Below are 14,392 nucleotides of genomic sequence, written 5' to 3'. Positions count from 1 at the left end.
AAAAATGCGTGAAGAACGCATGAGTACATATCAAAGAACTCATGTAGTCCAGTAGAAATTTACTGCTAAGTCACGAAGCGCGAGTTATAATACGTTGTGGACTTGCTTTTACTTTAGCAAAATCACCACACTTTACAAATGCCATCTTTGTCAATTGATTCAATAAATCAATCAATGAAGCTGCTATCAAACCAATCTCCATCCATTGATGAGTAATATAGGCTGGAGCAAATTAAGCCTCAAGCTTCCAAACTTAATGCACTTCCAAACTCTATAAACGTGACATCCCAGTACGACCACCACTCAACCTCTTCTCAATCTACTTACTCCTTCTCGAAATAACCTTGCATCAAATAATCAAACATGACATTCAATAATCAGTGCGATCGGCGTATATTGATAAAGACTACTTGATTACCATGCATACTTAAAATTACTCTATTATCTCATGCAACAGACAAATTGTAGACTGCCATTGAATTCATGTACTCCTTTGTATGTTACGAGAAATATCGTGATTTGAAATCAAGGCCCGGTTTCACAAAACCCGGTTAAATTTTAATCGTGATTAATTTCATGAGAACCAATCAGAGAAACCTTCTTTTCACAAAAGCCTTCTCTGATTGGTTCTAATGAAATTAATCATGATTAAAATTTAACCGGCTTTTTTGCAACCAGCATTAAGTATCTTATAAGAGAATAGAACATCTTGATAAGAATAAGATGTTATGATAATCAGGTGGAAGACACGGAAAGAAAAATACCGTACCAGAAAAATGACAAACATACCGTGATCAAGCATTGAAAGTTGAAAACAAGAAGACAAATTTTTCGTAGAAGGAGTCATTTTCATGGATTAGAAAGAGCCCACTTGTGACTTTAACTATTTAAGAATTTTTTTTCTGATATTTTTCAGGTAACTTTCTTGTTTTGCAGCTATTTAAATTGCCTTAACGATCTCTACCTCATTCAAGTTATGTTGAATATTACAGTTTACTATAAACTGCGATGAATGAATAATTATAGGCATTTTTAACATACATTTTAGATTTCCGAGATGAATTTGATAGATTAGTGAGTTTATCATAGACTAAGTAAACTTAGGTTAGATATGTGGTTTTATGAATTAGGTTTCAATTATTCACATATATAATATTGCACTCGCCGCTCTAGACGGCTGAGCCTTTAGAGAAGGCCCCGAACTGCTTGATAAATCCTGCAGTAAATAAACTGCTTGAATTTATTCAATTCAAAAAATTCAATTCAATTCAAATGAGTTGAACCGTACAAAAGTTAAGGTCAAAGTTTGGATTCTAACAAACTCTCCATACACCATCTGTACTTGCCAATAAGACAAATATAACTGGAAACCGAGAACAAACTGTACGCTAGCATTGAGTCCACTATTCATTGAGTCCACAAGTCAAAAATCGAACCAATTTCTATGTTCCGCAATGTTGTGTGTAAATACGAGAACTGTTTATTCTGCGTGAATGAAACAGGTGTGCTAGCCTGTATCTGTGCTATTGGTCAATACATGGTGGAGCAACGGAGGTAAATGAATGTATCAGCGAAGGTAGCTGAGAGTGTTGAAAATAATGAATGTATTCAAATGTGACAGAACATATATTGGATTGGGGAAGGTAGGCTTACCGTAGAAGGTACAATCAAAAAATGGAGCGGCGTCATTTATAAATCGTATTAATCGTTGACAAACTGTAGAAAAGTTAATCGTGATATCGTAATCTGTAATTGTGTTAATCGTGGAAACGTGGTCATCGCAATGAAAAACAGTAGAAAAACCACATTCCGTGATTATATATAAATAGTAGATTCATAAATGTACTAGCAGGCAGGCTCGCTTCGCTCGCCGTATCATCTGTCTTGCCAGGGGGCGTTTATCCAGATTTGAGAACAACAGACTCTGTATTATTCATTTGAGTTTACTTCCTCCCATCAAATACAGACTTTCAGGTTCTTTCCAGTTGACTGAGACAACGTAGAAAAACGCTGATTTCGGTCGTATCGCTGGCGAACTTTTAAAGCTCTCTATAAAAAACTTTTACACCCTACACTCCGTACAAAATTACTTTTGACTTGGAAGAATATGCGGTGCAGAGAAATGGAGGGAGATCAGCCAATTACAGTGGTGGATAGAGTCATGGTGGAAGCACAGTTGCCAATTTGTCGACTACAATCAGTCGAGTCAGTGCTTGTAGAGAGGAAACTTTGTAAGTTTAACACGAGCGTTTGAATACTCACTAGAAATTAGAGAACGCTGGCCGGTTCAGAACGGCAGCATCGCTGCCGTTCTATCCCTACCGCTGTATTTCTTCTCTGCTGCACATGTCCATCCCAAGTCAAAAGTAGTTTTGTACAGACTATAGCTGCTGAGCTTCTGTATGTTCTTGTCATGATATGAAAGTTTCCTATCAATTAGTCCTCATAAAAGTTTATATCAACCATATAGCCTGGAGCTGAAAGGATTTCTGTATAAAAAAAACATTTCCCATGTGGAGAAGTTATAAAGATGTAAGAAGTTATTAAGATTATCGTATTTAGCCTAAGTCCAGTTCTTCGAAACAAATAATGTACAGAACTTACGAAACATTCATATTCTCCCTTTCAAGTTCCAATCTAGTGTACTTGGAAAATCTAGAATAACGCCTTGAAAAAATCTTCTAAATTAGCACCGCCATTTCTCAAACAAAACTTTTTGATCGATTTTAGACTTTCAAGTCGAATCGTTCCGGAAAATCCGTTGGAAGAAGATCTCTCTAGACTTCAGCTGAACCTTTGTAACAGATTTAAACGTTTACTGTTCATCTGCTCCAATACAACATTTTCAACCTGTGAACCAAATTTGAACATTTTTTGTCAATTGGTTCTTGAAAAGAAGTTGAGAAAACGCAGATTTTGGGCGTATCTTTAGACATTTTTTAAATCCGTTCTTAGTGCTCCTCTAGGAGGGCAACTAAAGATACATACCGACCGAATCTGAACGTATTTGGTCAAGTAGAATTTCAGCTCTGTTGATCATGAGTGACTGAGTGAGTGAGTAGCAGTGCCATTCCGCTTTTATTCAATTCAATTAAAAAAATAATTTATTTCGCAAAATTATTACAAAACATCGTATTTAGAGCTCAAAATAAAAAATACTAATGAAAAAACTACTTCTAATTACAACATATATTTTAACATTATTTGTTTTGCTTCAAAATACATGAAAGCGAAATAAAGATGGACATTATCATTATTATTTGTTATTCTAGATTTTCCAAATACTCTAGATTGGAACTTGAAAGGAAGAATGTGAATTTTTTGTAAGTTCTGTACATTATTTTATATACATAGATTATGAATTAGTCGTGACTGAAATTGAATAAAAAAGGGTACTAGAAGTTCTTGTATTCTTTCAAGTAGCCCTATCCAAATACTTGAATGCATTATACAAATTATACAGTATTATTCATTTATCCTCCTCAGTCCCTGTGTCCCCTGTAGGGGACGCAAAACAACCTTTACTGGGAAATTTTTTTCTCTGTGCTGAGTGGGTTGGTAGCATTGAAACTACGTTCTAGATACTCAGGACAGATGGCAGCACCAACCTTTTGTGTAACCTGTTGCATTCCACTTGCACAGTTACTTCAGAGTGACTTCAAAGATGGCTGATCAGCGTCCTCAACGATTTTGTAGATCTGAACTTTGTAAGTACAACTTTTATAGCTATGCAATAATTTTTTTTTGTGGTGATAATTACCAAATCATAGAATAATAACTGTTGTTTGATATTATGTATGAGAATATCTGAAAACTACAACTGTATACTGATGGATGTGCTAGTAAACTTAATTGTCCCCTGTTGGGGACATTGGGACTCAAGAATAACAAAAGTGTGAATATTATCAAACAATTTGAACATGATAATAAAAGAGTCAAAACAAGTTTTATTTACAAAAAATACCTGCCTCATATAAATTTTAAGTCTGGTTGTTGTTTTTTAGGTGAAAAACAACTTTTTTAAATAAATTCCAAGTTTTTTTTAGCAACATGGTGATAAAATGATTGAAATTTTACTCATTTACAAGCACATGCCTTACTTGATTGATTTTAAATCTGGTTGTTGTTTCTTAGCTGGAAAACAGCATGTTCAAATAATAATTCTAAAGCTTTTTTCAGCAACTTGATGATAAAATGATCAAAACTATTTTTATTTAGTAAAATTACAAAACCTAATCATGTATTTTATAAATTTTTAATGTGGTTGTTGACTTTTTTGTTTCAGATTCAAGTAGATTTGAGGAGTTTGTTGACACAGAGCTAAATGGAGATCTAAGTGATTTGGACTTGTCTGATGATGATGACTTCGATGCAGACCCTTCCTACAATGCAGCACCAGGTCATGCAGATCTTCCCAACAATGTTGAAAATGTTGATCAACAAGAAGAAAGCTTGTCTGATGAGGATGGAGTGGATGTTGCAGATGGTAATGACACAGCCGCAGAAGGTATGCCTAGAGAAAGAGTATTTTGGAAAAAATCCAATGAATTTTGGCCACTACCCCCTGCTCCTGAGGCTGAAAGTATACCCGAAAATGCGTTGAATCTTCCACCAGAGTCATATGTTTCAAAGTATATACCTGAAGACATTTTTTCTCTTTTGACTGAACACACAAATAGGAGATTTCTACAGGAAAAAGGTACTGAGCTAGGTATTACAGTAGAAACAATGAGAAAGTTTATTGCTGTAACTGTAAAAATGTCCCTTCTTAACTTTCCTAGGATTAGAATGTACTGGGCAGCTGACACTAGAGTTCCCTTTGTGGCTTCTCAGATTAGTCGAGATTTGTATTTCAAGATCCGAGCACATTTAAAACTTGTAAGTGATGCAGAAGTAAGTAATGATGAAAAAGCTGCAAGTAAATTTTGGAAGGTAGGCCCCTTGATGAAGTCTGTCCAAGTTGGATGCCTTTTGAACCCAAGAAAGAGTAAAGTGGCTGTTGACGAACAAATGATCCCATTTTGGGGTCATGCACCTGCAAGGCAAGTCATAAAGACAAAGCCTAATCCATGTGGATTAAAAAACTTTGTTGTAGCTGCTGCTGATGGGCTACCCCTAGACTTTTTTTTCTACCAAGGCAAAGGAGATCCTATTGTTTCAGAAGAAAATCTACAACACCTAGATGTAGGTGGAAAAGCTGTTCTTAAGCTCATTAGAAGTTTCCCAAGTGGTGTATCCATATACCTTGACAGATTTTTCACTTCTCAAGTTCTTTTGGACACTCTTTTCTCAGAGGCTGGAGCAACTGGAACAGGTACCTTGAGCAAAAAAAAAGTGCCTCATGCTTCAAAATTAAAGAAGGACTCTGAACTAAAAAGAGAAGGTCGGGGTTCTGTTGACCAATCAGTTAGATCAGATGGACAGGTGGCCATAGTAAAATGGTATGACAGCAGGCCAGTGCATTTAATTTCTAACAAGGAAGGTGCTTTCCCCTTGGACACCTGCCGAAGATGGTGTAGAACTGAAAAAAAATATATTGAAGTGAGCAGGCCCAATGTTGTCAAGGCTTACAACACAGAAATGGGTGGGATTGATTTGTTGGATAGAATGATTAGTTACTATAGAATTGATTCCAGGACAAAAAAATGGACTGTTCGTGTAATAATGCACTTTTTTGATTTTGCACTGGCAGCAGGGTGGATCGAGTACCGTAGAGATCAACATGCATTAGGAACTCGCAAAAAGGACATTTATGATCTGTTTGAGTTCAGGAAGCAGTATGCACATTTTCTAGTGTACGGGAAACATGAAATGAGTGATGAATCAAGTGACAGTGACTATGAGCCACGCTTCTCAAGTTTGGCCCCTCATAAACGAGCTCGAGTAGCACATCCACCAGATGCCCTACGAAACAAAAATGTACTTCATATGCCAGAATTTTCTCAACCAGCAACAAAGAACCGGTGTAGGATGCCAGGCTGCTCAAACAACAAGGCAAGAATAAGATGTTCAACATGTAAGGTGTTCCTTTGCCTTCAAGAGAAGAGGAATTGCTTCCAGCTGTACCACAACTTGTAAATTTTTATTTTTTTCTACAATAAATGAAAAAAATAATATTAATTTTTATAACTATACAAATATACTTGGAGTTATGCAAATAAACTGTGTTCATAGTAGTTTGTCTTATTACTTTACCATATGAACCGATTTCCAAAGATTCTCATTCTTCAGAAAAATAAGGAAATAGGGAAGGTCAAAGTCCTGATGTCCCTTATGGGGGACATCACAATTAAGGGTTGTAAGAATCAAAAAAAAATTTTTTAATAGTTTTACTGTGTCAATACTATCAAAATACAGTGAAATTACCAAAAATCAAGCCCAAATGCAAAAAAAAATTTTCTCAGGACTGAGGAGGTTATAGACACATGCGTCATCAAACAATCTGTGCCACCTTCTCCGATAGACTCTACCTTCGCCGCTCCACTATGTTTCGATTGATGATTTGTGAGAGTCTGATACCTTTCGATGTGAGCATGTGAGCTTCTAGGAGTGAGAGCGAGTAATTTTAGTCAACACAGAGTTCGGGCGAAATGAGATTAGCAAGTCAATACATCACTATTACTTGGACGTCAATACGTACTGTATCAGTGTATGCGTGGGGATGCGGTAGATTATATACATGTATATCTACCAATACATGTATAGTGAAACTACCACTTAAAGTTAGAGGCTACTAGTCTCGTCATTTGTTATGCAGTTACATAGTTCGGGAGAATTACAGGGAGTAATCAACGAACTAATTTTATTAGTGTTAGTATCTTGTGATTGCAGTAGCCTACTGCGACCTCCTGTGAAATTTGTACAGAAATCATACGTTTGACAAGAACATGCACAAAACTAGTGTTCAAAAAATATTCACCTAATGGTGTGTTGCTCAAGCGCAAAAAGCGGCGTAATGCAACCGTTTCAAATGTTGGAAAAGCAAAAAGATGCACTTCTCTTCTCATTCATGCTACAATTTTAAAGCTTCAGATCTTGTCTGGGAGACAATCAATCGTATTGAATTAGGTAGTGAATGATATTCATGATTTCATGTGACGAAAATGCGTCATAATACTCGTAGGACAACATATTTCCAGATGTGAACTATTGAATAGTGAGAAAATCACTTATCATTAAGATGATATTGGATATTGGAAGAAGAAAAGCAGGTCAACCATTTCATAGTTTTGTCTCTCAAGTTTATATAAATGTTTATATCATTCATAATTCTTTGAAATTTAGGAGCTCTTTTATAAGCACTTAGTTTTACAAACCGATCCAACAATGATTTCTAATTACAGTAGTTCTCCAAGCTACCATGTGGCAAGGACTGGAGAATCGGTGTTCGAGCCGCAACCGGGTGCGTCAACTTCAGCCGGCTCCTACCCACCTGAAACGCAACCGCAGACATCTATGGCCAGCGTGTCGTCAGGTGTGGTGCTCAGAGTTGATAGTGCTTCCGATCCACCACCCAGGACATTGGCTGAAAGACAGGGAGCAGCTAGAGCCGGCGGATCGGGTGCGTTTTTATTGTATTTACTCTCCATTAACTATCTACTGTTTACTATCATCTTTCAACTATTAACTTAGCTATTAACCATCAACGATCAACTATTTACCATCAACTTTCAACTGTTAACTGTTAGCTATTAACCATCAACGACCAACTATTAACTTTGAACTATTGACTATTGAATGAATTATTAAATTTATTTATTCGTTTGCCAAAACCAAATACATAAGATAAAAATATGCTACTGCACTTAAATAAAGTACATACATAAATTACATTGAACATTATATCATTAGTGAATAATATCCTATCTATAACATTAGAGATATCACATTCAATTGTTCTACTAACAGTAACTATGCTCTGTAATTATTATGCTCCTATGATTGGTGAGACGAAAACACCGGCTATACCTACAAACTATAATAATTATGAACTATAAACTCTATATTCAACTATTCATATTATGTGTATTGAAATATCAGCTACAGTCAAATTTTCTAAATAATGTGTGAAGATTTTCGGTTTTTCTGATTCATTAAATTTTAGTTTTTTTGAATTATTGTTTTCAATTTCGTAAACTTTAGTTATTTTTACTATTTTTAATTGAAAATTGAAATTAAATTCCTCTTTTTTAAGTGGAAATTGTTATTTTGAGAAGTGCTAATGACTCAACCTACATTTCTATTCGGACTGTAGTATACATTTGAAAAGGACAAATCAACCTGTTGAGCCTTTTCATATTAGTATTGTACATGATTGGTTGATTATTTACTTTCTATTGCTCATACACTCTACTCCACTCCTCTTGATAAAATCTATCTTGTACTTTAATCGTCATTCCATTGGGATTTCATAAAACATTAATAACAATTAATATGCACTCTACTCCACATTCCATTGAAAATTACGAGACATAAAACAATCACCTGAAAATTAGCGAACTACTGATTACGATTAATTTGTTATCACTTACAATACTAAAGATTACTAATTTACCTTCAATTACTCTGAATTTGACACCTACTTTTACGATTAGTAACTAGTACTACTCAAAGTACTTATTTTTAATTACTACTTATCGATTTCAATAATTAGGCTATATGCAGGAATCGTATTGATGATAGAATCGGCTGCTTTACGACCTTACTATTGTATTATTTGCACTGTAATGCAACAAATTGAGTTACAAAGTAGATGTGTACATGTCTACATTTATTGATCAATTGATGATAGAATCGGCTGCTCCACGATCTTACCATTGTATTATTTGATTTGTTGTCTTACATGATTTGCTTTGATGACTTACATGTAGATTTGTACATGTCTACATGTACGATACATTCAATTCCACATGTAGGCACTTTTCTGAAATTTTATCAGTGTTACCGAAGATTCAAATAGTGACTTATCTGGAAGGTGAAATATCTCAAGGTATCTGGAAGGTTGATTACTTTTCCTGAGAATAAATCCATACGTGTTGAGAGTTATTCAATTGGATTATATATTTGATCAGTACTGATAACTAGAGTCTACGTCATTGAATAACATTCTATGACTTGAGTTCTCATCACATTATGAAGTATAATCAAGTGAACCGTACAATGAATGCACACATTGGCAGAATTTAAAAAAATCTATAATTGTCAACAAAGTATCAGCATTCTGAAATCTAACCTTTTTGTCTTTAAATTTTCTCATTTATTAATTAAGACTTTCAACTCAATCAAAATGCAATCGAAATGCTCTCTATCCAATGCAGTTTAAATAAGAACAGATATTAATAAGCATTCAATTTTTTTGGAGAAATGCTATAATTGGATTTGTAAACCTGAAGATATAAGTTATGTAAACCCACAGTTTATGTTACGTTCCAAGTCTCCATCATTCGAAACTATCCCATCAAATTCATTGAATACATTTATTACCTTCCATTTCATCCTACTAAGTTTGTGGGTCAAGTGGAAGAAGGGGCTTATATTGCCTGTCAACTTCGCCCACATCACTTTTAATGTTATAAAGTGCAAATAAAAATACATTTATCTATCTTCTATACTCGGGACTGTTGCAGTCGAGATGCAAATGCATGATAAATGAGTTTTTATATGTCAATCATTCAAATACAATCACCATACTTTCTATAATCACATTACTGGTTTAGTTAGAGATGATCATATTGAACCGATTCTTCTTAATTACATAAATGAGTCCAGTCCAGAATGATTCCAGTTCATGAATGTTATTAGCTAATGGAAAAAGAAATGTTTAATTCACCAAACAAGCCAATTTTTCAGTAAATGTTCAGTCTGTAGAGAACTGACGCAGAACAAACAGTATAGGTTTCCATGCGTCATCCAACTTTGAACAGGCAACTAAATGAGAAAGAAACTTTCTGAGTTCGTTTCCCAACAGATTTCATATCAAAACTCAGAAAAATCTATAGAATTTTTCCTCGATGCCAATCTCTTGGCTGTATAATTTCGCAGTTGGCTTAGTACAACAGAATAAATAAAAGTTGTGGAGAGTTTTGACGATCACGTCGAACAACTCGATGCATGAGACCTGAGAAATGAACTTTGCTTCAGTTTCGCTTCACGTGAATGGCATTACAAGTTTGAATTCATCTGTTTAATGCTTCACCAAACTCGCTCAAGAGATTCGCATTCAGGAAATTCAGAAGGCGAATTGGAAAAAGAGCTTGAAAACTTTTGCTTTTACCTTGATCAAGAGTACATTAGTCATTATGAATATTGAATTCTCACTTTTAGTTTCAAAGTCTACCTAGAAATGTTCTTCAGTTTTTGTCTTTGTAATTTTCAATGTATTTTACCTTTTAATGCTGTCATACTTAGTTAAATGGAGAATGCAAAATTCAATTATGCTATAAATTGGTGCTTTATACAGAGTAGCGTAAGAAAACGAGCAATTATAATGTTACAGTTCGTAGCTCTGTAGGGTCTGTAGATATTGGAAATTTTAGATAATTGTAGTGAACATATCGCCATCAAGGATTATTGAACTGGTTTGAAACTTGTAATAGTGATGAGAGCATTTTATGAAAAAATAGTGATAAAACTGCCGTACAGAGAATGATGGAATGAGGGCATTACCACATTAGACGTCATGTATATCCCTGTAGGGACATATCATCTTAGTCAAGGTGCACAGTACACGTCCTACTGCAATACATCTACTAAAAACCATTTAAAACGAAACCACTGCTATTCCTCAAGATTTGCAGCACTGTAATACCAGAGTTTTGATTTATAATTTATGTCAAATAAATTGAGTTTCCATAACAGGCACAACAGGCTGCAAACGCCGAATAAGACCACATCTCTGTCTTCTTAGAAAATGAAGAGACAATTTGGCCATTTAATTTTTACCACATAAATGGTATGATAAATACATGTCATTTCATTAGTAATTAACTAGGTTCATGAATTAATTGGTGGAAAATACATTATTTATAACTTTCCCGTTCCTTAAGGAACCACCATTGCACCACACATTAGCCTACAGGCTGTGAACGCCAAATGTAAGATGTCATCTTGAAAACAAAAGTGGTACTTTTGATCATTTTGATTGATGGATCATAAATGGCCTGATTGATACAAATCAATGTAGGCGACCATGATTATTTAATGTTTATTCACCGATGTGAACAATAAAACTTGAACTTGAAATCGTTCCATCAGGAATGACTAATGACTAATTAATTAGTCTTATAATTCTATTGGAAATTACATAATTTCAAAATTTCCCGTTTTCTTGCACCACCCATAAGAGGCTGTGAATGCCGAATGTGAGTACGAATAACAATAATATATCTTCCCGATGTCATCTTCAAAAGTAGAGAGGTACTCTTGGAAATTGAGACTAAACTAACATAAAATGGCCTAATGAACACAACTCATGTCTTTACATTAGTATTACACTAGTTTAGTATTACACTAGTTTCGTGGACATAGAATTTCTAATTTCCTTACACCACTCTGTATTATGCTTGTGATTTGGAGTTGGAACCGGAATAGTTTCAAGGAGTAATACACCATTCAGTACAGGTTTCAACATACTTATTTACAGTATTATAAGTAATTTGCAGTGAGGTAATCCATATGCAAGCCAATATTTTTTGCTAATTCGATACTATAATGTACAAGCTGCTGGATTTTAATATCAACCTGAGTTTCTCACACTTGAGGATACCACTAATCCCAAACTTTTAAACTTTGTTGATCTCCTTAGTCACCCTCTTACTGGAGTCATTTAAATAGTACAATTACATGGTTTTGAATGTACAAACATTCAATTCTTTTATAGCATAAATATGTTATTATCTTGACTCTGTCAATGCATTATAACGCCATGCGTATTTCAATCTCTCACTTATTAATATTTTCAAAACTTCATTTAGAATTTCCAGTTCAGTAAAATTATCAATTCACAGCATTTACTCCTTCAAACAGATCCGTTAGTAATTGAATGAAATTTCAATAAAAAAATTAGTTATTAAAAAAAGTCTACTTATGAAACGCACCTCTCCAACTCTCCAATTCTATTGCACGATTTCAATTTCAATGTTTGCTAAAAGATCCTCTACCTACGTCAAACTTTGTCGATCAATCACGAGCTTCTCTGGTTGACTTCAAAGACACGCCCATGATGCGCTATGATTGGCTGATGCAATTTAAATTCAATTAATTTGCCATCAATCATAAATTAATTACAAATTTTATAATTACATTATAACACAGATTCAATTTTGTTAAACGATAAAATTCAAATCAATGGCTTTCAATTTTTGTTTCAATTCGTGGAGAGGGAGGTGGGTAAAACAGTTATCATGAGTTAACTGCATTGATAATAATTTTACCAAAAAGAAAAAATATTTTAAAAATTACTAATATTTATAAAATGACTTGAACGTTACTGTATCATTGATAAATTTCATCAATAATAAACTTTCCACCTCTCACAACTGTAATGAAAATGGCAACTCATTCGTTCTTTTTGAGAAAAATGTGTATATTTTCCTGGTAAGCTTCCGCCGAACCCCTGGAGGAAGCAGAGAGTATATTAATAATGTATTTATTTTTCAGTCTCTAGGAGAAAGATACCGCAAACGACACTTTGAAAAATCATTTTCAATTAAGTCTACAGTCTATTCAGTTCAACAATTTTATTCAGAAGCTATGGACAGAGATCGTACTTTCAATAAGAGATCAATCCCAGTCCTGGTCTAGAAGAATAGGACTCAGCCAAAAAAGGAGTACTCCACTAGCTTCTTGTCTTTATCCTTTTTTCTACTTGATGTTCATTCCTACATCCAACAGCATTTTGAAAATTAAATTCTCCAATACAGTTGTTACTTTTATTACGTTAGATTTTGTAGCAAAATTTCATTGTTTGCGAAATAATATTATAGAATATTATTCAAATTTCTTCTAGTCCATGATCGCAAACAGTTATCACTTTGAAAGCCCAACCAAATTGTGACACTTTTTGCGATGGATGTTGCATGAAACAACTGCATGATTTGCATGAGTCACCTCTATGAGGCCGCTCTATCGCAAAGAGTATTTCCATTTGGACTGGCTTTCGGCATTCGGATCAAGCTTAATGTACAATAGACTAGCTAAAGCTAATATCTCATCACGATATTGATATTAATACCTGATTAAAACCGTGTAAATTGGTTAGATTTTATTATCATAATCTGATAAAATTGATTGATATTGAAATCTTCACTTGCCATGCTATTGAGATGAGAATTTGATAGACATCATCATATTCATATTCTTCTATTCCATTAGTTTCTCTCTTATTTATTTTAATCGTGATAATAGAACCCCCATAATTTCTTGATTAATCAAGTTCTCAAATCTAATCAATCACACACGAAGCTTTGTTTCACTCTTGAGCCCTGATTTCCAATTTTTGAGTACCCTTTATAATAACATTTTGCAAAATAGTAACGTCTTATCTTGATTGTCCCTTCCTAATGAAACATGCTTTCTATTTTTGGATTTTTGGAGGGGGGGAACTTTGTCCCAAATTTGAACAAAGTAATAAATCTTCAGATGATATTTTGTATCTCTCCGATGATTAATCTTGTCTAAATTAAATTTTTAATCCATAAATATTGCTGGTAATACACATATATTTCTTGAACTCTTTTGTTTTCGTATTCTATGTTTTATCGAAAACTTTTATGTACTTTTATCTCATAAAGTTCCTTGTAATTCAATTTATTAAATTTTATTTCATTCGGTTTCGCCTTTCAACAATAATTTGATTATTCCAAAGCCTATTTTGAATTATTTATGATCATCAGGCAATGTAATGAGATTCTAATTGGTTCTTGGCTATGACTAACATTTTATCATAATCAATTCAACCCTTGACCTACGTACAAGGGTGCGAACTTTGAGCTGATATTGGCTGTGGGAAACTGCTTACTGATTCAACACACATTGTGTGAATATGTGGAGTTCACAACATGTGAAGCTGTAGCTGATGCAGTTTCAGTTGACCCACTAAACCCATAAACCTCTAACACTTCTCCTCACTCTATCCTTCTCCCTCTGTTTCTCCCACTAATTCTCTCTCTCTATTCCTGTCTCTACATGCCTCAATATCTCTTTCTTCCACGATCTCTGTCCCTTTTTCTCAATCTCTCTCCAACAGGATGAGATTCGGATCATAAGCTTCGCTTTCTCGGTTGTCACGACCTTCAGCATGGATTCTTCACAAATATCATTGATTTCGCCGAAATAAAAGTCTAGATTTGTGAAGATAAGCTTTTTGTCCGAGATACGTCGTCGTCTCATGATC

The 14,392-nt window shown here is 34.4% G+C and overlaps 1 protein-coding gene across 4 annotated transcripts in view; it reads left to right on the top strand.

Annotated features, from left to right (window-relative positions):
* LOC111055416 (NACHT and WD repeat domain-containing protein 2) overlaps positions 1–14,392 on the top strand; it is a 281,193-nt gene that overhangs the window by 173,299 nt on the left and 93,502 nt on the right. For all 4 annotated transcript variants that reach the window (XR_005573081.1, XM_039441803.1, XM_022342621.2 and 1 more), the window contains exon 3: positions 7,344–7,561. Coding sequence is in view for 3 of the 4 variants with exons in the window: in XM_039441803.1 (XP_039297737.1) it covers positions 7,344–7,561 (218 nt within the window). In the remaining variant the exon portion in view is untranslated. The remainder of the gene's footprint in view (positions 1–7,343; positions 7,562–14,392) is intronic.

Source organism: Nilaparvata lugens, chromosome X, assembly GCF_014356525.2.
Source record: "Nilaparvata lugens isolate BPH chromosome X, ASM1435652v1, whole genome shotgun sequence".
NCBI classification, from domain to species: Eukaryota; Metazoa; Arthropoda; class Insecta; order Hemiptera; family Delphacidae; genus Nilaparvata; species Nilaparvata lugens.
The sequence above is the reverse complement of the archived record's forward strand: the minus strand, read 5'-3'. Positions and strand labels throughout refer to the sequence as shown.